Raw genomic sequence first — 24,267 nt, forward strand, 5'->3', positions numbered from 1 at the left:
GCACAGCTGCCAGGAGGTCTTGGTCATATCCTAAGTTTTCATATCAAAACATCAAAACTTGATGTCAAGCATTTACTTAAAATGTTTCTTTGGAGCCCAGGAAAAGTCTGCAGTTGAAGCTCCCACTTCAGCAGACCTCGATGTAAGCAGGATGATGCCAATTTGTAGATGGCATGAAGTATCCTGAGGGGCCAATGTGGGGCAAGGGGTTGGGTTTCTCAAGGAAATCAAATCAGTAGGCACAGCAGAGACTTCAACCCAGGTGGCAAGGCATATTTCCCCAATCTTCCTTTCCAGTGCTAAGACAGCAATCCACACACAGATTGAAATCCCTCCCCAGCAAGACCGTGCACTGCAAACACACTCCCTGAAACAGCTGAAAGGTGAAAGCATGGGTGATGTGTTTGCTATATTATTTTAACCAGTACTAAAAGTTGTTGGTATAATGATTATACAAAGACAAGGTTCTACAAAGAGTGGGGCTTCTTCCCTGTTTAACATTAGTAAGACTGAAAATCCATACCAAATATACCCTCCTTGCTGAAACACAAATTTTAGTAATTGGTCAAAGCACTTGATTGCTTCTGACATAAAATTCTCTTCTTGGAATGCCTCATTGTGCAGTTGGTACTTCTGTCACAGTCTAGATCTCTCTTAGTGATCTTTGCTTTTAGACTGGAAGGTCTAAAACTTTAAAAGGCTGAAACCTCCCTTCACAGACTATCCTAAGTTACAAAAGGTCTGTTCATAACCTAATTCAAGTGGTGTGGTATCAATGCACTTATCAGTATAAATACACAGAAAATACAAACATAATCTGGAATTTCCTTTATTTAAACAGAAAATACATTAGGCATAACCTCTGGTTACAGACTGTCCCTGGAGGAAACCCATGACTGTAGCCCTCCCCTCTTTACCAGTGAGACCTACTCCTTTCAAACAGCTGCACGCTTAGCTACTGGTGAACAGAATTTTAGGCAGGCTCAGGACTTCAGAGTTTCTGATGCTTCAGAAACCCAAAACTAACAGGCTGGGAGACTATTTCCTCAACTGTTTCCCCAGAATAACCCCTTCCCCAAACAGGCAATGACAAATCAGTGCACAATACCAGAATCAACTTCACAAGAACTTGAACAGAACACTTCAAAAATCATCAAGCCCAACTATTAAAAAGCATTAATTCTACCAACTAAATCATCCTCTAAAAGCTTCAAGTGATATATGAGTGTAAAATTCTCTCCCCTACCTTGTTACTATTTTCTGGATTGCTGCAATGTATGATAGGTTTTAAGCACTTTTCATCCTAAGTAATTTCTTGATTTTCAAACTTTTACACCATCATTGATAAATACAGCAAATAAAACAAACTGTACTATTTCCTCCAGTGCTAATATGGGTGCTGATCTTGTGCTTCAAGTATTAATCTCAGCTAGCAAATTGTCTCATTCAATGTTCCCTCCCTTAAACAGATACATCCTTGTGATGAGACTGGGAGACATAAAGTTTATGCCTATGACAACACAGCACAAGATTAAGCCACAAAGGGAAAATTAAAAAAAAAAATCTTTTAAGACTGATATTCAGTAAAAACCTGCTGGTACACACCAAGCTGATTTAGATAACCAGCAACCAGGGCAGGCAGCTACTTACATTTGAGAAGTTCAGCCCAGAATTTTGTTTTTGCAGAGCAAGATAAAAGTGAAAATGAGGAGAGGGGCTGAGCAGCAAGGGTTTCTGCTGCTAAAGCATAGCTCTGAGCCTACTGCCAAACCTCAGGATGAATAGCAGTGGAGGAAAGTATGTGAAGGCACTGCAGACCAAGTCACATTTACTGCAAAACAATTAAAAAAAAAAAAAGCTTAAATCTATTTTATCTAGATATAAAAAAACCCCAAACCACACATTTAATAATTTTGCTCAGTCAATTAAAATAGCACAATTGCAGAAGTTAAAAAATACATTAGAATCCCTATTCTGTTCATGTGCCAGTTCCTTTTGAACATCTATCTTTAATATCACTGAATCTAGTTTACATTCCTGCAGGCTGAGAACCTCTACCATAAGCTACAGCAAATTCTTCACAAGCTTTCAGGAGATGAATACACACTTGCCATTTCTACAAAGGCTTCACAGAGCTGTAATAAAGACTGTTCTCACATAGCTGAAGAGCAATTTGAGATTATCTATGAGATCCAAGACTCAGAAGTTAAAATACAGAGACTGTCCCTCAAACAAGATTGACACATAGTCCAAACAACTAATTTTAAAGACAACTTGTAGAATACTTTACTTTTTTTAATATTTAAGAGAAAGAACAGATACACGTGAAGCCACTTGGTGCAATGTAAGCAAATTACATTACAATCGTGTTCAACTTTAAACCAGTCACCAAAGACTTGCTTATAAAATCCAATCCAAATACTTATGCAAAAGCAGGCAAACTTTCCATGTGGATAAAATCAAAGCATGACAAGTTTTCAGTTGTGCAGCAGTCATATATCTTGCAAGTACTTCACAAAAAAATATAAATTGGGGTTCATTCTTTCAGATATACTAGGTTACTAGGAAAATGGAATCCAAATTAACAAATAACAGTGGAAAATCCTTGCACTTATGCCACAGTATAAAACACAGACATGAGTCTGCACTGCACTTAGGGGTCTCAGTCTCAAATTTCTGTAAGAAAGAGAAAAAATAAAAGCTTAAGCATGGATAGTGGTTATCTTTGCAGCCAAAGAAAATCACTAAGTTAACCAATGGAGCTAAGTCCAGGAGGGTAAGCAAACCTTAACAGTGTGAAGATGCCAGTGCTGTGACTCCCTTAAAAGCCTCGTGAAGATGTCAATGACTGCAGCCAAGCTAAACGCCTGGTGAGACGCAGCAGGCAAAGGAGACGTCACTCAGTTGTTGGGGTACATACACCTCTCTGTCCAGCCTGCCTGTCTCCAGCTGGAGCACTACAGTTACAGCCACGGCTGAGAATCAAAGGTAATAAACAGCCCAGACCCAGAACATATACCAATAGCTAACCTTTGACTGGTTACACAAAAGAAAAAACCAAATCCCTTAGAAAGTGAGCAGATGGTTCTGTATGGGTTTTCCCATAGCTAGGTCTCATCAAGTTCTAGTCTTAAAGATGGCTGCAGAGATATGAAGTCTACCAAAGGAAACAACCTGAAGAACTATAATGAAAGTCAAAATGAAATAAAAAGTTGATGTCTTATTAAGCAGGTGGGAACTCCATTTCCGCTTATGAAAGGCAGTCAACAGCACAGAAGGAAATAAATAATTTTTAAAAGCAAAGGATTTTATTTATCTAATCTAATCTAAGGGCCCTAGTAACATTTTTCTGGCTATTATAAACTTGTCTTTAAAAAAGAAAAAATCTGGGGAAAATAATTCAAAACTCTTGACAGATAAAATGCAGGACTCTCAACCATTCCAAAGACTTCCAAGAAAAGGCAATAAAAACGAAAACAAAATAGGATACATTTGAAACTAAGCTGGAATCAACATCACCTCTTGCATCCCTCTCCTGTGAGGCTACCTGGAGTAGCACCATGCTTTTGGCAAGCCAGAAAGAAATATGGTGACAAACTAGAGCCCATTTAGACTACAGTAGAAAGAGCATGGAAATACAGAAAATTAAAGCAAAGACCTCCTAGCAACTCCCCTGGAAGGAACTTTCATTAGGCAAGTGTTCAAGTCTACAGTGGCTGTCCTCAGCTTCTACTCCAGCTCCACAATTTTATGGCATAGTTTTCTACAAGTGTACTGCATGGCAGGTTTCAAATGCTTTAACTTTACAATGAAGCAGCAAAACAAAGCTTTGAGTTACCCAATCTCCATACATTTTTCTCTTCATCAGTGGCAAGATCCTCACATATATGACTAGTACATGAAGCCTTCAACAGTACTTCAAATGCTCCTCCAGAATTTTAAGGGCTACGTTTTTGACTCTGGCACACATAACCACCTTTTTTTTTGCTCCCTCTGTCCATCACAACTGAAGGGAGATTCTCATCTATCCTGCCTCTGCCTTGTAGTGCAGCAGGAAAAAAATATGCTCAAGTCTTTTGTCTTTGTTGCCTTAATTCTGCACTTTGAAGACAATCCAACATACTTAGCTTTTGTTGTGAATCCTCTTCTCCAATACTGTTGTCAAAGCTTACTGCCATCTCAGAAAACTAGCTGGAGCTTCTGAATACTTGGACATACTGAAATAGCATCCTAGATATTTATGTCACACTTGCCAGCACTCAAGTAGAAGTGTCTCTTGTACTTGTAGAAGAGCTATTTCTGCCAGCAATTTAGAAGGCAGCAAAGGTATCATTAGAATATACTCCTATTAATACAGCTGTTCCATCTCAAAACATAAGAGCTTGACACAGGACTGGTATTGGGAGGCTACCTGTTGATATTTTTTTTTCCTCTGTCTATAAATAAATGTCACTGAGTTCAGTCTTGACACAAACTTAGCCTCTTTTGCTTCACAAAGTCAGATTTAATCAGACAATTCTCTGTTAACTTTACATCCAGTTCTGACTTTCAAAATTGCCCTCCCACTCTTCGCATAGACTTCAGCATCCCACCTACAATCTCTCATCTATTCAGCGCTCGTTTTGTTCTTCAGTCTTGGCTTCAGTCCAGTCTTCTCACAAAGCAGGGAAAAAAGCAGGGAAATAAAAAGAAGTGCAAAAGCCTACAGCTCCCCAAAAAGAAACCAGGGGCACTCATTATAGAAGGGTACCTCACACTGTACTGGGGGTACAAGGGGAGGGACAAGGATGAAGAATCCTCCTAGAATGTCACAAAGGATTCCATGCAAAAACCACAGATGTAGATATGTGTATGTATGTACACATGCAGAAAATATGTACGTGTGCATATTCATATTTATATGAAGAAAATGCATACAATTATATATGTATTTTTATTGAACAGTAAACCACATGAGCATCATTGGAACCGCAATGAGGAATGCATACTAATTTACAGAGTCATGCAATAGGTATTCAGTTTGATAGTGAATGCACAGCCATCCCAGCGTACAGACTGCTACAGACTCCTGCAGCTCAAGGGCCAGCAACCAAGTTACCCAAGATCAGACTGGAGTTTGCAGCACAGCTAAGCCACACCTTGGGAGCACTGTTACCTGTTTATCTCAGTATCCCAGGTTGGAAAACCAGCACCACCAGCCCCAGACTCTGCCATACATTGCTCCTAGACCCACTCATGCAGTGTTGGGCAGTTGCGCATCAACTTCTTGGAAAGTCCACCAAACTCAAAAGTCAGAATGTTGAGATGATAAAAAAAAAGCATCACAATAATGATTGGTATGAGGTATTGAAATTCACTGTTTGAGGTTACAGCACCTTGTAAGTCACGACAACTGTAGCTGTTTCCCCAGGACAGAAAATTCTCATTCCAGTGTAATTAAACTATCCTTTGGAAAGATCCTGGACCAGTTCTGTCATGCAGTGCTGGACTGCCTGTTGAATTGCAAATGTAGTCTCTGTTCATATATAAGACACTAGTCATGAAATCCTCAGTTAAGACACTAATAAAACGGTCCCCAATTAATCACTGTATTCTTTGCAACAGCAGATATCCTCATTAGGAAAGCAGCAGGACACTAACAAGTCCCACGTTGAGAGTGTCCAATTAACTCATCGACTAAGTATGTGCCAAGCAACTTCTCCAGTCTAGTTTTCCAGTCCCCTCTTCCCAGCTGCAGTGATTGAGATCTCAGTCATGTCGAAAGTAGTGGTCCTTTTGCGCTTTGCAAAGCCTTTGAGAGCGCCGCTGTGAACAACAAACAAGGGCCGCTCAAGTGTTCTACAGGTCTTTCACTTGTGCCCACAAAAAGCTAAGTGTGCACTCAAGGAGTTCAGCAAAATTAAGGAAAAAACCCCACCCCTCTACCTTTGTAAACAAGGAATGACTTAACCTGCTAACAACGAGTGTGGTTGGAGCTCTGTCTGGATCATGTCATGCCTCAATTTTTGCTGAACCTCAGCAGTGGGTGATCCTGCATACAAAGTGAGCTCCGAGACAAAAGTGCTATATATACGGTGAGTTAAGGACAAAGTAGCAGCTTTCAGCCTGGATTCCCAGGTAGGCTGTCAAGTAAAATCCCTTGCCAAGGCAGGATTATTCCCTAGAGTATATATTTCCAAGACTTTGTCTTGCCTGATTTTCTAAGTGTCTGAACCTTGGAGCCTTTCAATGTTTGGCGAGAAGAGCCATTCTGTGACCCGGCAGGTTGTGAGGCTTGGCACAAAGGAGGGCTTGCACAATGGCCAGGGCCCCGCTGCAGTCAGTGCAGAAGGAGCAGCTTCTCCAGAAGGAGCAGGGTCCCAGCCTCTGAAATGGCCTCCAGTCCTGCTGCCTGAAAACAACCCAGACTCTTTTGAGTGATGCCTAGTTACATCTCCATCTCTGTTTCTTTTCAAACGTGACATTCTCTTGTTTTAAACAGCTGAAAGGCATAATTTCTGTACTTTGTCATGACTCAGAGTGAAATTCATTTAGCATCTACTTTTCTTCATCTGTTCCTTGTATCATTTTCATCCCATTTTACTTCTACTCTCTGGTTTTCAGCACGTTTGTAACAATTTCTCTTGCACTTGGAGCTTCCCAGGTGTAAACACAGCATTCTCATTATGTGCTTCCTTTGGAGACCCTCACATTAGTTATTGAAAATGCCCCAGGCATTTTTGATTTCCGTAGTACTACAGACACATCTTCCCTATACCTCACTACTACAGATTCCTGAAGTACAATTACCTGCTCCACCTTTCTGCACCATTTGGAGAGGAAAAGAAAGAAGCTAAGGAACCACGGAAAGGGAGAAGGGATGTATATATTGAAAAAAACCCGTAAAATTAAAACAAGAAAAAAGCACATGGCAGAAACAACACCCAAGGCTCTGGCTAATGTTTTTGCTTTGGTCTGTAAGAAGAACTCTATGTAGAAAAAAACTACTATGCCAAGTGTAGGTGGATGTGACCAAAGGCATGTTGCTCAACATGGAACATTGCAGCTCACAGACGTGTCCACAGGTTGCAGAAAAAGACCACAGTATCTCATGCTCAGCCAAAATCACCCAGCCCAAATCACTTGTTCACAAGTTTATTCGTACAGGCAAGAAACTAAAGACCAGCCACAGCTTTAAAAGTATTTATCAGCACTTACTTCCAGCCATGGTCGTCAGAAACTAATTGTGTGTTCACGTGTAGTACATACTTCTATTGCAGACAGAACATCACCAGATTGCAAACACAATCAAAAGCCCATTTTCTTAGTTTAATTTGCCATTAGTACACTGCAGGTTTATAGAGCCAACCAAACTATAACTAATTTTTCACTGCCATTTCAAACTGTTTCCAAGCAAATATCATAGCAACATTATCAGATCGTCAATTTCACTAAAGCCCGAATTCTCTACAATAAAACAACACACGAGTTTAAAGGAAGAGAGAAAATACATTCCTGAGTGAATGGAGCATCTCTCTAGTTCTCCCAACAGGGTCCTGGGATAAACCCCATAATTTAAAGACCTTTTCAGAACTTTAAGAGATAAGGGGGAAAAACTCCGAACTCTAGGCTTTTTCAGTATTTAAAGACTAGTGTTTAGAGATTTTTAATACATACCAAGCACTGATGAATGCATTTATTTCAACCTCAAATATAATCATATAGATATGGTAACAGACTAAGTAGCATTTCACAGACTCCCTTCTGCTGCATAACTGGAAAGCAAAAAGTCTTGCCAGCTGCAGCATCCCCCATTTCGAGCTCAGCACCACCGCCCGCCGGGCCGGCTCTGCGGCACCCACGGGAACCCGGCCGGGCCCCACGGGTGAGGAGCCGCGCTCCCACAGCACGGCCCCCGGCCCCGCTTTTATCACCCTTCATATCTCAGCGATGACAGGCCTGAAAGGGCTTCTGATGGGAAATGTGCTCTGAATTAGCATATTTCCCCTGCATACAATGGAGGCATTAAGCTGCTGCGTTTTGCAAGTCCAAACAAAAGCAGCCCAGGCTGTTTTTAGCAGCACTGTTTGAAGTTTTATTCCTCCTCTCCTTCCCGAGTTGCAAGCGTATTTAACAAATTTTCAGTCTTTCGACTGATAAAGTCTTATTATTTGATTGGTTTCAGACTTTATTTAAAAGACAATCTTTTGACACTGCAAAGAGCAGCATGGTGTCCGTGCACTGCTTCCACTGAACTGCAGCCCAGGCTGGCCTGGCTGCCCCCAACACTTCACAAACCCTGTCATCGAGGATTTCAGAATTCGAACACATTCATGGCAATCCAGTAGAAAGGGTCCTGTATTCAAAGCTTAATTTTACCTCTGTATCCGGAGCACTTTGTTGAAAATACCCGTTTTGAAAATGAGAAACTAAAGCACTGTGCTGTAGGAAGGAGCAAAAAAAAAGCCTTCTGTCCATCCTGGAATTACCCTTTAGTTTAACGGGAGAGATACTTAGAAGTATGACCTTTATGAAATGGCTTCAACCTAGAAAGTGAATTTCTATTTACCCAGGAAAAGAAGGCAAGAGGAAGGAGATGGAAATTAGTTCAACACCGAAGATGAGGAAAAAGCGCTCCTGCATCAAACCATCTTTGGGCAATAGCTGCCAGAAGAATAAATCTACCTCAGCTCAGTCTGTTTGTCTGTAATTGCTCATTAACACAGTTGGACCATTAGGAAGCCAGTTTGTGGTTTTCTCAGCAAAGAGGCATGTCTGCCTTCCTTCTACATTAAACAGAATTTCCTCTGTGAGGAAGACATAAGATTACAAAGTCAAAATGCTTCTTAGAGGAAGGGTTTGGTGGTTTGGGTTTGGTTTTTCTTCTTCTTCTTCTTCTTCTTCGTTCTCCCTCTCCCAAAATTTCCACAGTATTTATGTAATCTTCTATATGTGGCACAGCTAAGAAGAAAAATCACACTCCTTAACAACATGAGATTGCAGCAGAAAAGCAGAATGCCAATGAGATCCTAGGCAGGCAGCTTGCAAGTGAGGTGGATATAAAAGCTCCTCAGAAAAAAGCCTGGGTTGCAGCCTGCAGAAGGAGTCTTGTAGGAGAAATGTCTGCTTTGTTCAGACTCTTCTGCTCTGTTTCAGGAAACTTTCCTGAGGATGAGGAACCATCCCTCTTCCTTGATTTCTTTTGCAGCAAAGCTCAAGATTCCCAACAGCGTCTGCTGTGCACAAGCGCTTTGCTCTCAACCATCCCCTGCCCCGTGCCAAGCAGCCCACGCAGCACCGTGCTGCCTCCCGCAGAGTGCAGCCCGTGCAGATCTGCATGACCTGGCAGGAGAGGCATTTCACTCACTGGTCCCCACTGCAATGCCAGAGCTGCCGGCACTAGCACAGCACGGTGTCCATATGGCAACTGCGCAGCAGCGACAGGTCTGACCGCAGACATCCTCCTCCCTCCGGCAGGGACCCTCCCTTCTCACAAGGTCCTCTGCAACACTGAGCATCTACGGCCCAAGGGTCTGACCCTAGTGATAACCCTTTTCTCTGATGCACCAGCTCTGCCACCTTGACTCCCAGTAAAGCTTTTTCATAGTCTCCAGTAGCCACAGGTTCACTTTTAATGTGTTTGTTCAGGGGCACTAAGGAATCTGGCTGGAGAGGACTACACATTATTTGCAGGATTTCTCTACCACCACAGCCTTTGAAGGCTGGACATGCATTTTCCCATGCTCTGAGGCATTTCACAGCTTGGTACCAAAACAGTAGACAAGGCTGCCATGTTACCATAGGAAGGTCTAAAGTCAAAGCAAAAGAAGAAGGGACTTAAGAAATCCTTCAGAGGCCTTCATTAGGTCATAAAAAGATGTGTGAGAGTAACAAAATAGTCTAGGCAGGAGAAAAGAGGAATTAAAGACCAAAATGGAGACTGGTTTTTGTAGGGAGCGCTGGGTGCTCATTCACGCTGGAGTGAGAATTTCACTTTGTAAGCACTCCTTCTGAGATGAGTCCTTTGGAATCAAATGCCACAACAGCTTGACAGAAAATGAAATAAAACAGATCTCAGCTCCATTCACATAAGCTTTTTGTTATCTCAACCCATGAGACTTGTGCTACATTTTCTCTGCATTACCCCGCTGAGGAGGGCAGTGGTTTTGGTGGGCACCTAATGTCCAGCCAGGGTCAACCCACCACAGGTGGTAAGAGATATCCCCAGTAAACTCAGCAATGAGATTTTAGGATTTTCAGGAGTGAAGGTCTATCAAAAGAAACTTCAGGTAAAACAGTGTCATAACTTTGAATTTAAACCAAGGAAAGCAAAAGATGAGAAAAAAAAGCCCTTCACGTATTTAGAAATACTATGTCTCACCTGCAGAACTTCTCTTCAGCATCTTGGGGTGTGAAGAAGAACGGAAGTGAACGAACTCAGACCAGGGTAAAGCAGTGCCTTTCATATTGCTGACACCCTATGGACCTGATCACAGCACTCCCCAATCCAGGAAATATTCTCAAATTTCATTTGTTCTTCAGAATCACTGGATTCAGACCAAGGATGAATACAGAGCACATGCTGCCATCCGCTGTGGTGTTCTGGCACAGGGCAGCACCCTGCCAACAAAGGCACCACTCTTCCTTTCAAAGCGCCCCAGAAAGAGCACTCTGTGCTCTCATGTGATGAGGCAGGCTTTTACAACTTGGATCACTACAGGGTATTGAACTCTGACAGTGTGCTTACTGAGGGTTTGCTTGCTTTATCTCAGACCCCAACAGGTATGTGTGATACCTAAGCTAAAATAACCAGCCTTATCACATCCATTTTGGCATCATGAGTCACTATCTTGCTGAAACAAAACTATCTTCTCACCTCCACATCGAGTAAGTGCTATTAACTTTTCCAATATCCCACCTACTGCTGTTTTCTGTTGTGCAAGTGCACAGCATAGAAACATCTCAGAATATGCTTCACGCTTCAGCATTCAGTGACAGGAGGAAGACACAGAATGCAGGATATACTATGCCTGCTTCTGTAGGCAGAAATAGTTTCTGGCCTTCTATATTAATCTCATAAAAAAAACCAAACCCCAAAACTACTGGCACTCACACAAGAGATTGATGTGCTATGAAGCAGGACAAGCCCCACACATTTCCTTTCCTGTCCTTTTAACTCAGTCTAACAAAACCAATTTCAAGGATCATTGCTATTTTTGCTACTTTCTAAACACTGCCCTGACTTGGGGAATCTTGCCGCAAGTATCAAGGAAGAGGTGATTTTCAGTTCTTTCAGGAAATGGTAGAAATTTGCTAGTCTGAATTTTCTGCTCCAAATGCAAGAGTCTCAGAACTTGTTCAGACACACAAATGTTAAAGAAAAAAGTACTATGGCTTTCAAGTTTGCCCTTGGAGAGAGGAACAGGATCATAAAACAGAAAATACTTTTCAGCTCAAGGTTGGAAAGCTGAGAATGCCAAATACTGAAGAGCTGGATCACCAGCTGCATCACAACCAAGATCAGGAGACTGATGTAAGCAGGCATAAAGCAGAGTGAGAGGAGAAGTAAATGCTTCCCCACATCATCCTATACATCCTACTGCATACTAGTTGGAGTGCACTGGCTGGACAGAACCCATGATTTCACAGCATTGCAATTTCCACAGGGATCCTGCATGGTCCCAGACATGCTGCACAAGCTGATCCCAAACCAGGGAGAAATAGCCTGTGTTCTGCTACAGAGAGGCTTCCTCACAGAGTTCTACTGCTGAAACCAAGAACCCCAGAAACACTCAAGTGCTTGAATACTTATAAACCCTTTTCTCCCCAAAAAATACATCCTCCTTTCCTTCTGCCTATGCTCTATCTGCAATGTAACATTACTACAGATGTTGACAGAATTCTATCTCTCTACTAAATAGATCAAAGAGGAAAAAAAAAAGTGTGTATAAATATATAAATATGTGTGTGTGTGTATGTATATATATATATATATATATATGTAAAATAATCCTAACTAAGCTAAGACATAGCAACTAAGTATGTGGGATACCCTACAGAAGTGAAATGTAATTTTTCCACAGTTTGAATCAACTGGTAGTGTTATGTTGATCCTTTCTCATAAACATTGTTTAACATTTTTCCTTAAGGACACAAAAGATATACTACCAATACACTGTGGTGTGATAGATATACAAAAGATATACTACCAATGCACTTTACTTCCCAGCCCTGCAAGTTATGGATATGCTCTGTAAATAAGCCCTGTGCAGTCCCACAGAAAAAGAGACTGCACCCCTAAGGCTGAGCAGATACTCAGAACTGCAATGGAGAAGCAAGACAAAAAAGCAGCAATTTGCATCTTAAAATATTTGTAATTTCTATTTCACAAATCAACATTTTATTTTAAAAAATACTGCTTCTCAATGCTGGTGTAAGCCCTAAATTTAGAGACATGGGGAAAGAATTTCTATTCCTCTACAGCAAGAATTACAGAAGGTGTTTCTGCCTCCATTTCTCCTCTGGACCACATTTCAGATTGAATTTAACCACTTTGCTATACCAAATAGTTGATGTACATGTAAGTGAATGAGATTAAAAAGGAAAGTATGTTTTTGCTTGGAAACATGCCATTACAACACAGTGTTGAAAAAGTAAGTACATAAACTGAATAGACGATGCTTTTGTGTTTGCTCTGGTACTTCACAAACATAGGAGGTATATTATCCTTTTTGAGGCATACACTAAGCCATAAAAATTGCTTTCACAAACAGTAAAATCACTTTATTGATCTTCTTCAGTATAGGCCTAGATTTCCAGATGGACTCTTAGCTACTCTTAGATACTACAGATATCTTTAAACTTAACAAATTATTTGAACAGAAGATGTTAACAAATAAAATAGGTTACCATTCATGTGAGCTACATCTTTAAAGAGCAGGAAAACTACTTTCAAGTTATGCTTAGAGGAACATTTCAGTAATTCTTCTCTGAATTTTTAGCTTCGCTATTTCTTTCACATTATTTTTGAAACTTTATAAAAGTTTTCTAAACTCTGCATGCTAATCAGATTCTTATCCAATTCACCAGATGTGGGCAGTCAGCAGTACTCTTCACAAGACTGGTGGTTCAAAAAAAAAAAATCTAAGTTGCTACAATTCCTCCTTGCAAGGGAGCACTCTCCAACATTTTGCTCTTAACAATATATCAACCAGGGCCAGAAGTGAGTAGCACAGGTTACATTTCTACCTCACACTGAGTTTCTCCTCTCAACAGTTTTTGTATGATTTTCGGTTTATTTTTGTTTGTGCAACATCAAAAGCGTGAACTATTTTCAGCTACAACAGCAGCATTTTAATTCTTACCAATTTATTTGACAATGCTTATTTTTAGAGAGGATTTTATAGAGTGAGAGGCAAATGGAAATACAGTTTAAAATGTGATTTGGTTAAGACTCACACTGCACTTAGGAAATATCCATACAGCAGGGACAACTAGCAACTATGGCATTACATTTAAACACTGGCACCCAATACTTATTCATTAGCATCCTTCTGGAATTCTGCTCCTTTTAAGAAGCTTCATTCTTTTGCTTTTAAAATAGCTATAATTTCCTTATACATGATATGCCTCTAATGTCCTCTGACAAGCTCTACCAACACAGTCAGATTTTTCCTACTTGCACTTTCACTTCGTTTGAATGTATGCATTGTCAGCCTCCTCTGCCTCCACCTCTCCTTTCCTACATTATGTGCAGCACTCATTTGTTTCAGATTATAAAAAGCACTAAGATTCTGAAGCCACTAAAAAGAAGTTGCCAGCATATGGGATCAGTGGGAAATTTGATCCAGTAGGTGAAATAAGACTTAACTTTAGAACTGATAAATAGAAGTTTCAGACATTATTACTACAGAATCAGTTGCATTTTTCATTTTACAGTTATGCAGAAGAACTGTGGCCATTGCCCTTGCATAAAACTGCAAGAAACCTGGTTGTGGGGAGTTTTTTTGTGTTTTTGTTGTTTTGGTTTTTTGTTGGTTTTTTTTTTTTTTAGCATTGAGACAGATGGCCCTGGCTTCAAATATAGAAGACCTTCCTACACAAAACAGAGGTGCTGGCACATGATACGTGGGTAAAGGATATTCTGGATACTTGCCTGGGAATGTGTGTACCCAAGAGGTGGAATAGTAGAATAAGAGAGAAAGAAAAGAGATAAAAAAGAAAAAAGAAAGCTAAGAAGGAAGAGGGAAGAAGGAAGCACCAAAGCATTTGGTTTAGAAGGCATGGTGAAACACGTCAGTGACAGAAGAAAATGCAAAAAGCATCATCACTTTCTGAGCAGATGGAGAGTGCATATGTACCTTTACATGGGGGTTCAGATTACTGCATTGATCACTATTCCTGAATACTAAGAGGGGCCTGAGATTAAAAGCAAGAAATTACTTTAGTCCAGATGCAGGAGTTGGCAGAGCCCTTCAGACTCCATCCACCTCCTGCATGAGTGGAAAGCAACACTTCAAGTCCTGCAACAGGCAAGGTCATGCCAGACCCTCAATGGGTTTCACCCCACAACTGGACCACTTCAGGATCCCATCCAAGCAGCAACTCCCAGCAGTCCTCTTCTTGCTCACAGTCTTCCACCCCTGTCGCCTGTCACAGCCCTGAGCTCAAGGTCTTTGTCTCCCTCCTGAATAACTCCTCCTGCTTTCAGCCTGGGCTTAATCCTCCAGGAAACCTCATTCTCCAGAGAAGAAGAGTGCTTCTGTACGTAATCTCCAGACAGCAGCTGTGACCTCGGCACCCAGAAAGGCGATCATTGTGCAGAACTGTGGTAGCAGGGGTGAACTTCCCCTCTCCCCCTCGCCACTCATTTAAGAGCTGCTGGAATCGCGCTGTCACTTTATATGCACACACTGCCAGCAGTGATTTTCTCTGGCAGCTGTGGGTACTTGTCCCTTCACCCTCATTGCAGGCTACTCTCAGATTCTGCACAACCATCTATTTTATTATTTTTTATTTTGCTTTTTAAGGGATTGAACTTCCCACCTGCCAACAGAAGGGGCACTTGTTTTTTGCATTCGGTCCTCGAGGCTATGTCAGTATTACTGAAAAGTGACTTTGTCCATTTTTAATATCCAAAAATACAGAACAGCTGTGATTTCTTGAAGTCCTTTTGTATAAGAGTGGCTCCAAGACAATACTAATTTCAAGGCTGCCAAAGATCAGACCTGAACGGCCTGAAAAATTGCCTTTCTTTTTTTCTACTAGTTCTCAAGATACACTATACTACCAGCATGTCAGTAATGCAACAGGTGGTATTTTAAGACAGAAAATTTTGAACAATGTAATTCTTCATGGCAGGCTTATCAGCCTTTTAGTACACTCAGCTTTTATTATTCTGACTTAAGGCAAACTTACGTAACAGCACAGTGTGTACTAATTTACGGGATAACAACATGGATGTTGAGTTTGGAACACTGCACTTTTGTTTCAGACTGTGGATATTTCCCATACTCCTAAGAAAGGCATATGCAGTGCAAACACTTTTAAAAGCATGCAAGTGGAATTCAATATATTGAAAGAAGCTAAAGTACTCTGGAGTGATTAACAAACATGCTTCAGCAGAATGGCACAAAAGGATAATTAAGAACTAAACCCACAGAGATACTGAGACAAATAAAATCTCTCCAATTTCTTCTGCAATTGATCAGAAAAGCCCACTTGCCCACTGATGGTGTACAGACAAGTGTAAAAGTGGTTCCAGATCACTGCCAAGTAACTACAAATCTTCCCATCTTCTAATGCAAATCCTCACTTTTGGAGGATTTAAGGGCTCCTGTAGGGAGATAGTGAGGATATATGTGGCCACAAAGCTGAACAATATCCCTTCTCTGACTCTGCCTAATGTTTATTCTTCACAGGCAGAAGAGCACTGGAAGCCATCTACCCAGAATGATGGTCTCTGGCAGAGTAAGAGTCAGAAGAAAGGAAAAGAAAAGACAGAGCTTCTGAAATGGCAAAAACACCAGGGGAAAAATGATGCGACTTCTTAGTTTTTCAAAATTAGCCTGTTTGACTTATACTTCATCCCACAGGACAAATACAAAAATCCTCAAGGACAAAGAAATGTCCTTCTCCTCTGGCTCAGCAGAATTTTTCCAGACTCTGCCTATGCAATCCAAGCCATCATGTTCCCACTGAGGCAACACAACTCTGGTGAAAGGTAAATGGTCATCATTCATCTTAGCAAAATGGATCACAGCAGAATTTTTTCTTTCCTCTGGCCCTTCCCAAAGTCTCCTATTCACTTCTTGAAACATTACTGATATCAATGTCCTCCACCAGAAAAGAAAAACAACTAAAAATCACTCTCAGTGCCTTCTCAAAGGCTAAGAGAGATTTCCAGGATGGGTTTTATACTGAACTACTATTTGGACACCTTTAAAACACACTTTCCCTTTCCTCATTGGCTAGAAATATACTTAACAGAAGTACATGCACACACATTCCTGCCAGCTATGGCACACATCTTCAGGACTAGTGAACCTGATAATGAAAGACACTTTGCTTCAATGGGCTGGAGAAAAGCTCTCAGCTGTAAGTCCACATCGGTGAGCCATTCCCACTCATGCCTGCTTCTCTTCTCTTTAAAAACAAACAGTTGTACACCACCTGCCACATCAGTGCCCATTTCCCTGAGTATCTGAATATTTCTATCACAACCCTTGCAGAGATGAGGTACCTTCAGCCAATCAGCATGCTGAGGACCCCATCCCATAGTGACAAAAGACTGCAGGCAGCAACATGCCATGATAATTCACATATTATCACGTACAATCCGTGAGTATCAGTGCTACTTCAGGCAGTTGGCATCAGCAGTGCCTTCCTCATCAAGTGCCTCGCAGTGAGTAAGCAGCTCTGGGGCAAATCTGTAATCTCTGCAGATGCTGTTTGCCTGTCTTCATCATGTCTACACAAATGAACATATGGCCTTCTAGCACAAGGCCAGCTTACACAGTCATTAATTAGATATAATTTCAGCCTGTTCGATGTATCTGATACAAAAATCTGTCCTCTGGCAGGAATGCCCTTGTGGTATAGAAACTTTGTCTTTTTCTGAATTGACTCATCTGATGAGGGAAAGCAACAATTTTGCCTGTGACTAGGGAAATATCTGTTTATTACAAGTGCAGGTACAGCAGTGTAAACACACCTGAACTTGCCAGGAGATTTCTTCTCGCTCTCCCTAGTTCTCATTACAAATAGAAAATGGGCACTCCCCTCACTCCCTCCAGTATGTGATACCCAAGACATTCTCCAAAAGCACCATCACAGCTCAGCAAGGCATTACAATGCCAGTAATTCAGTCCTGCTGCCAGGCCTACAGAACTAGTCACAAAACTCCTGGAAAAGTACATAGAAGCAATCATTATATGGAGATACACCTCATGGCTCTTTGTCCATAAGTAGGCTTTGTGGATTGTTGAACTTCACTCATTTTTAAGTGAATAATCAAGAAAAAGGATTAATTAAGACTGAAGATTCAGAAAAGTTGGTATGAAAAAATACATTTTTGGTAAAAGGTGGTAAATTTCTGTTCAGATCTTGCCACATAGCTTCATTTTCTCACAAGGCAGCACAAAACATCAGGCACGCATGCAGCCCCAGATGGGGGGCTGCTACTAAGAAGTAACCAGAGTACATGATTGCCCAAAGGAGAACTTTGAGCTGTGCTCTCTTCCTTCATCATGCACAGCATTATGCAGGAGTTTGCAATGCAGCACTGTTCGCAGAAAAGCATAACAAATTAAAGAAGTTTCTAACAACTTCCTAATAACATATGAGGTGCCAACTGCCAGTTTTTGAGGAGAGAGACCTGACCTACAGGCACAGAGGACCTTCTGTGTGAAATGAGAGGAATCTTCAGGAAAGCAAAGCAGGTACTCCATAGAAAGAAGTGAGGATTTAACAAAAACAACAGAAAAAAGATTTGAGGGATAGCATCTGATTGAATGATTTGTCTTTGATGGTACTGAACTACTAATGAATTACTATAAAAGAATTTTTAGATTTCTCTTAGTAGTTCTTGATTATACACCAGTTACAGAACAAAGTACCCTACAATAGTGGCCCTTCAAAATATGGCAATGGCTAGAGGTGCTTTCCTGTGAAAACAATCAGTAAGATCTTTCCTTTGGACTCTAGCTGGTTCACTGGTTTTCCCTTGGACCCTATAATGTTTGCACATGCTCATTTTTGGCTGAGCAAATAAATGTACTTAAAAGTCCATTGATCCCCACTTTCATGTGAACCTTGGTGGCTTTCCTGAATTTTTTTCCTAGAAATCTAAGTCTCTCACAGAACTGAACAATCAAAAATTATATATAAATGTGATTATTATGATATAAAATTAATCATAACTTCTTTGCTGTGTTTCATGGCAATTGATTATGTTTTAAGACTGACTTCCAGCAGATTCTCAGTACTAGCAGGAAAGTTATATTTTAAACACCTATGCTATATGAACAATGCTGTGCTTATGTAGTATATTCATCCTTCCTCAGTTCCAGATTACCAATTGATTAGAATTAACTTAGCAGTCACTATTTTAATGTAAATCTTCACTCTCAGCTTGTGAAGTTGGGAATGGCTGACAGTTATCTCTGGTGACAAGCACTGGTATCTTCCTCATGCCTCTCTCAACATGAGGCACTTTCAGGCAGGAGCAAGACAGAGCTCAAGGGTGTCTGTACAATCTAGGGTTCCTTATTGTTATCCATTTCAAGTCCATAGCCTGCATCAGTGTTTCTATAAACTGAGGAACTCCAGGTTTGCTTAACGTCTTTGCCATCTCTATTCCCTTCTCATAAGAAAGTGGAGAAGAGTGACAACAGCAAGCTGGTAACAAAGAATTACTGAATATAGTTGATATTGTCATGGAAGACTCTAGAGGAAGATTTGGCATCTGGAGACCTCAGCCTGTCCTAATAGGCAGAAGACAAACCACTGCAGCAGCCCAACACCTGGTAGTGATAGAGTGCTATAACAAGAGAGGCAGGGGACAAGACTGACTTGCATCAGAAGATGGCTTTCTTACTGGAATTTAACTGGAGGTCGTATGTGCACATAAAAACCCATCAAGCTAGACTGAGTCTGGTACTCCTTACAAAACCCACACGACACATGCTTAAATGATACTGCAGTCACGAAGAAAAGGTTTGGAGTACAAGAGGTTTCAGTTTTCCTCTCAACATTTCCATGGCCTACATTTTGCAGCTCAAACCATGTGCATCATGAGGGGAGTAAAACCTCCAGGAGGCTGGGTTTGAGAAAAGTGGACAGCTAAATCAGCAGGAAGTTAGGATCCATTTCAGTGTAAAGCACAAGAGTCACATCTGACACTTGTGAAAGGGCAGTAGCCCCAAACTGGCACAGTCTAAGCAAAGAGAAGAAAGGCTTGCTGGACAAAAGGAACATAAAAGCAGACAAATCTCCCATCTCTAACCTTGGTGAGTCCAGTAGAAGCTACTCTAAAACAGGGATGTATAACAGCTTCAAACAAGTCAGAACTGTCAGCAGAAAGTACTAAATGATTTAGTGATCTGCTTCTAAAAGTTATCTGAAAAGTGAAACTTAACTGCATGTAAAAGCCTCCAAGACCTGGTCTTACTCTCTCCACAGGGCACTGATCTGGATTTTTCTCCTGTATTTTCTTTTGTTTCCTCTGGTGCCCAAACAAATGCTCTGCTAGAAGAGATTATAATGTGCATCATCCCTTCCTGTGGTGAAAAGACTATGAAGCAAGCCCACAATTCCTTCCACTGCCAAAATCACTTAGACATTCTGGCAACGCAGGACACATTCTTTATGTTATCTGGCAGCTAGTGTCTGACAGCTGTTCAGCAGCCTATCTGAAAAAAACCTGATGGCCTCACTCCAGCTCCTGATAGACTTATTCCAGATCACAAAGCTTCCAGATTATTATAGCCCACAAGAATTTTTCTGGTGAGTCCTCCATCATCTCACTGTCTTCTACCTTTCCTACAAGGCTATGACATTTCTTCTGGAGAAAGACACCTAATCTGTTATCTTGAAAGAACTGGCCAGATATGAGGGACCTACTAAATTTATGGCTTAGTTCTTTCATAGATGAATCATCAGCATAATAAAGAGTATTACTTATTAGTAGCATGCATTTTGTGTTCCAGCTTCCAGTCATTGGAACTTGTTATGCCACTACTTTATAATCCAGACTCTGTCCGCTGGTAGAAATATTCCCCCACACAGAAACTCACCTGCTCTTGGATGACTGCAAAACCTCACTCCCTCACAGCTTTTCTACAATTACTGTTCTCCTTGCAACTCATGTGCATCAAACCCTTTCACACAGTACTGGATCTTCATCACTCCTGTAACTGGGGATCAGCTGCATCCCTTCCTCGAGTGCTCTACACCAAGAGGTTGTGTTCCATTATACATCACACTGTGGGTCTCAAACAGCAATTTATTCCTGTCATGGACTGTGACCTGCCCTTGGGTTCTAGATTCAATCCCTTTTTCAACTATAACAATACTCTTATCTCCATCATCTACAGCTTGTTAAATTAATTAAAAACCAGATTCTCTTTCTCTTCTGTCCATGGACTGCTTCCTCTGCTTCAACATCTACTTGAAGCCCATTGTATTTTTGTGAAGACATTTTACATCATGTGTAATTTATTCACAATAGCATTTCTTTACTGTTTAAATAGTGTGACCAAAATTTTCTTATGTATTTTTTTCCCTTATTGGTTAATAAGAATATAACAATCACCCTTAATTAGACTGGTTGGACTATGCAGCTTGGGTACTTCACAAACAACTAATATTAAAGGAATTACTTTACCACTTCTAAGGTGGTTGGAAAGACAAAAAAATCAAAGGAATTACTTTTGAGTTACAGCTAACAGCCACAAAGACTTTCGTCTCAGGTCTGCAGTGTGTCAGTTTTAAATAGCTTCTGCAACTTTATACAGCATAGAAGGTACATCTCAATACTATTTGTCTGAGTTTTCAGAAAAAAAAATATTCTTCAGATCTATCTGAAAATGAAACAGTTTGTCTTTCATGAACACTATGTAGTGCTCCCTGAGGTTTGCATTCCTCCTTATAACCAACCACCTTAGAAAATAAGCATTAAGGACACAATACGAAGAATGCGACCAGAAATTAAATTGTCTTACCTATCTCTTTCCACCTTGGATCACATACCTGATTGATATAGAATTTCTATGATGTTTATAAATCAAAATTGCTATGGACTTGCAACAGGACAGCACTGATGAATCCATGTTAAAAATGAAGATAACCTGAATTAATTAATCAATCCTGAACAGCAAGGAAGGAAACATAGAACAGAGAATACAACATTTTCTGGAAACCATAATGGTCTTTCTGCTGAAATATTTAAACATAGTTATGTGCCAAAGAATTTCCCCTTTTTGATCATCTTGATCATTTCCAACAACCACAGAGTAATAAAAAAGATTACAGATTATGAAAACTGAATATCCTTGATACTTTGAATGTTTAGTGTAAGTCACATGAAACTGTAACATTTAAACTTGTTTTGAAGCACATACTTACTTGGAAAAAGTCCTGGAGTTTTGCTGGGAGAAGACATCTTAAAAGGTATTTGTTTTTCCCAGCATACAGGGCCTAGTGGTATTGAGACAGCATTCTCCTACATTGGTCCTGGCAAAGGGTCTGTATTAGGGAAAGTAAAGCTATACAGCACTTTAAAGTTACCATTTCCATTCATCAACACATTTTTATGTGCATAATGAAAATTGAAGCTGCATACTTGCTCAGAGGCAGTTACAAGGTGACAGTGCTCACAAAGTGGCCGAGGAGTACTGGCACACCCACCCCATGGATCCATGGCTGCGGGATAATATCCTGAACTCGACTCCTGACTCAAGCTGCTCACCAGCTATCTGCTGTGGAGACTTCTCACTTCTACCAAGACTCCCCCTCTCCATTTCTCTGCACTTCTCAGCAATCATGCAGAAAATACAACTGTACAATAGAACAGCAAATTCATCCAACACCATAGATATTGCACATACAAAAAAATTTAATACCACAGAATAATTTAGGTTGTAGGGATTCCTGGTAGTTTCCAGTTCACTGCCCAGGCCAAAGCAGGGTCAGTTACAGCAGACTGCTCATGGCTTTGTCCAGTTCTGCATTGAGTAGCTCTAAGGATGTTCTCAGCCTCCCAGGACAATGCCTTCCAGTGCTTAACCACTCTCACAGGAAAAAGAAAATATTTCCTTGGATCTCACTGGCAATTCTTGTGTTCTAGCTTGAGGACAAGTTTTTTCATCCTGATATTATATACCTCCAAGAGGAACCTGGTGTCTTCTTCAAACGCTTCCAATTAGAGCATGAAAGATTATCCACAAAAAAACAAACAAACAAAAAAACAAAACAACAACAACAACAAAAAAACCACAAATAAACACACAAAAAACCCAACAACAAACTTGTTTTCTTTCCCCTATTTAAACCATTTCAGCCAAATCTGAAACCAATACACTCTTTGAAGCATTTTGCAATCAATTGTTTTTTTATGGAGGACTGGAAAACATTTTGGGAGAAAAAAACTTTAAGAAGATGTACAGAAAAAGCCTGTTGAAGATCTTATTCTGTATATTCACCAATTAAAAAAAAACAAAACCCTGACTACTACATATTAAAAAAAATGAAAGGAAAAATTTCCTTTGTTAGTACCAAAATCTTCAAGTCTTAAAAAAAAAAAAATATCCTGTAGTTCTAAAAGCTGCTGCAATAATCAACACAGTGTTTTTTCTCCCAGGAAGAAGAAAGTTAGTTTCCCATCAGGCGATCACAACTGAAACAATTCATCCGCATTGTGATTAAATGAAACTTTCAAAATGTACTCAAAAGCTACATTCATTGCTGTAAGGAAGAATGACCTGCCTCATAATGAACTCTGAGACTAGCAGCCAGCTTACAGAGGTTTTATAATGGCCAGTTTTGGCTTCAGAGTAACTCGTAGCTTCATTTTGCAAGTTGCATAGCAGATTTGGGGCCTGCTGAGGCACTGAAGAACCAGACTCAGAAGTCTGCACTGAGGCTGAATATGTTATTTTTATATTAAATATACTATAAACCTGAAGTTTAGCTTTCATTTTAATTTTGCATTTTGAGAAGCATTAGAACTGGATTACTTAAAACAATTTCAAATGCTATGTTTTAAATAAGTCAGACGATGTTTTAAATTAATGAGAAGAAAGCTCTTGATGTACTAAAGAACATGGGATGGATCATGGGATGGGCAACACTCCTGAATGCAGCTTGCCTCCTAAGATTCTAATCCATGTTAAGAGCCAAAAGACATCCTGTCTGCACCAGGAAAACATAATACATGAAGGAAAGCTGAGAAAAAGCTAGGGTGAACTACAGGATCAGAGGGCTGGACAGATCAGCTGCAGAATGGATCTGCCATGAGACGTGCACTCCACAACTGCACATCACACAATTAAATGTTAAGAATAACCCTTCCTGTAGATAGATGTACAACTGGCAAAGATGAGATAGTAGTTTGCTAGTGAAAGATGTCTCTGAACCATACTTTTGGGGTCAACACCAAACTAATGCTCCTATTCCAGAGACCTCATTTTATCTTAATCATCAAGAAGGCATTCCATTAGTCAAAAGATCTTTGACTCTTTTTGTCAAGAGACAAAAAGAGTTTTGTTTGCATTCTAACACTCAACGCTTAGTTTTGCAAGACTCCTGACTAGAACAATCTAATCAACCAAAGAATGAGTCAAGTGGGAGTGGAGATGGCTGAAGTATTCATGGTGACCTGTGCAGTTTCCATACATTTTTCTCCAGCACACACACATTATTCTCAGAGGTGCAGTAGAAGAACAGGAGGACATGCACAAATTAGATCCTCTCTAGCTTGTGTTGTTATTAACCACAAGCCAAGTCAGAAGGAAAGAGATGCAAGGACAGCTGCATGAATTAGTTTCATCTGAAATGAAGGGTGAAACACCACAATTTCACTGCAGTCCCTATGAAACCAAATCTGCTTTGATGAGTCTGACTTGATGCCTCTCATTCTTGCCTGCACTTTCTCTTCAGTCATATCCAGCAACAGGGATTGCCACAGCCCTTCAGGCATGACAGTCTCCCCTCCACTGGCTTATATCTGCATCTGTGTTACTACTGTTCGTAGCACAGTAAAGGAGATAAGCAAAACATTTGCCATTTTCT

General features: G+C 40.5%; 1 protein-coding gene across 8 annotated transcripts in view; it reads right to left on the reverse strand.

Annotated features, from left to right (window-relative positions):
• GPM6B (glycoprotein M6B) overlaps positions 1–24,267 on the reverse strand; it is a 103,479-nt gene that overhangs the window by 33,936 nt on the left and 45,276 nt on the right. For 4 of the 8 annotated variants that reach the window (XM_085584788.1, XM_085584806.1, XM_085584826.1 and 1 more), the window contains exon 1: positions 10,361–10,397. The exons of 2 other annotated variants lie outside the window; for them this stretch is intronic. In XM_085584788.1, coding sequence (XP_085440914.1) covers positions 10,361–10,382 — 22 coding nt within the window. In that variant the 5' untranslated portion in view covers positions 10,383–10,397. Of the gene's footprint in view, positions 1–10,360; positions 10,578–24,267 lie in introns of those variants that run through there. 2 more of the 8 variants (XM_085584841.1, XM_077781606.2) reach the window with 2 other exon arrangements.

The sequence above is a fragment of the Lonchura striata genome, chromosome 1 (assembly GCF_050655825.1).
Source record: "Lonchura striata isolate lonStrDom1 chromosome 1, ASM5065582v1, whole genome shotgun sequence".
Taxonomy (NCBI): domain Eukaryota; kingdom Metazoa; phylum Chordata; class Aves; order Passeriformes; family Estrildidae; genus Lonchura; species Lonchura striata.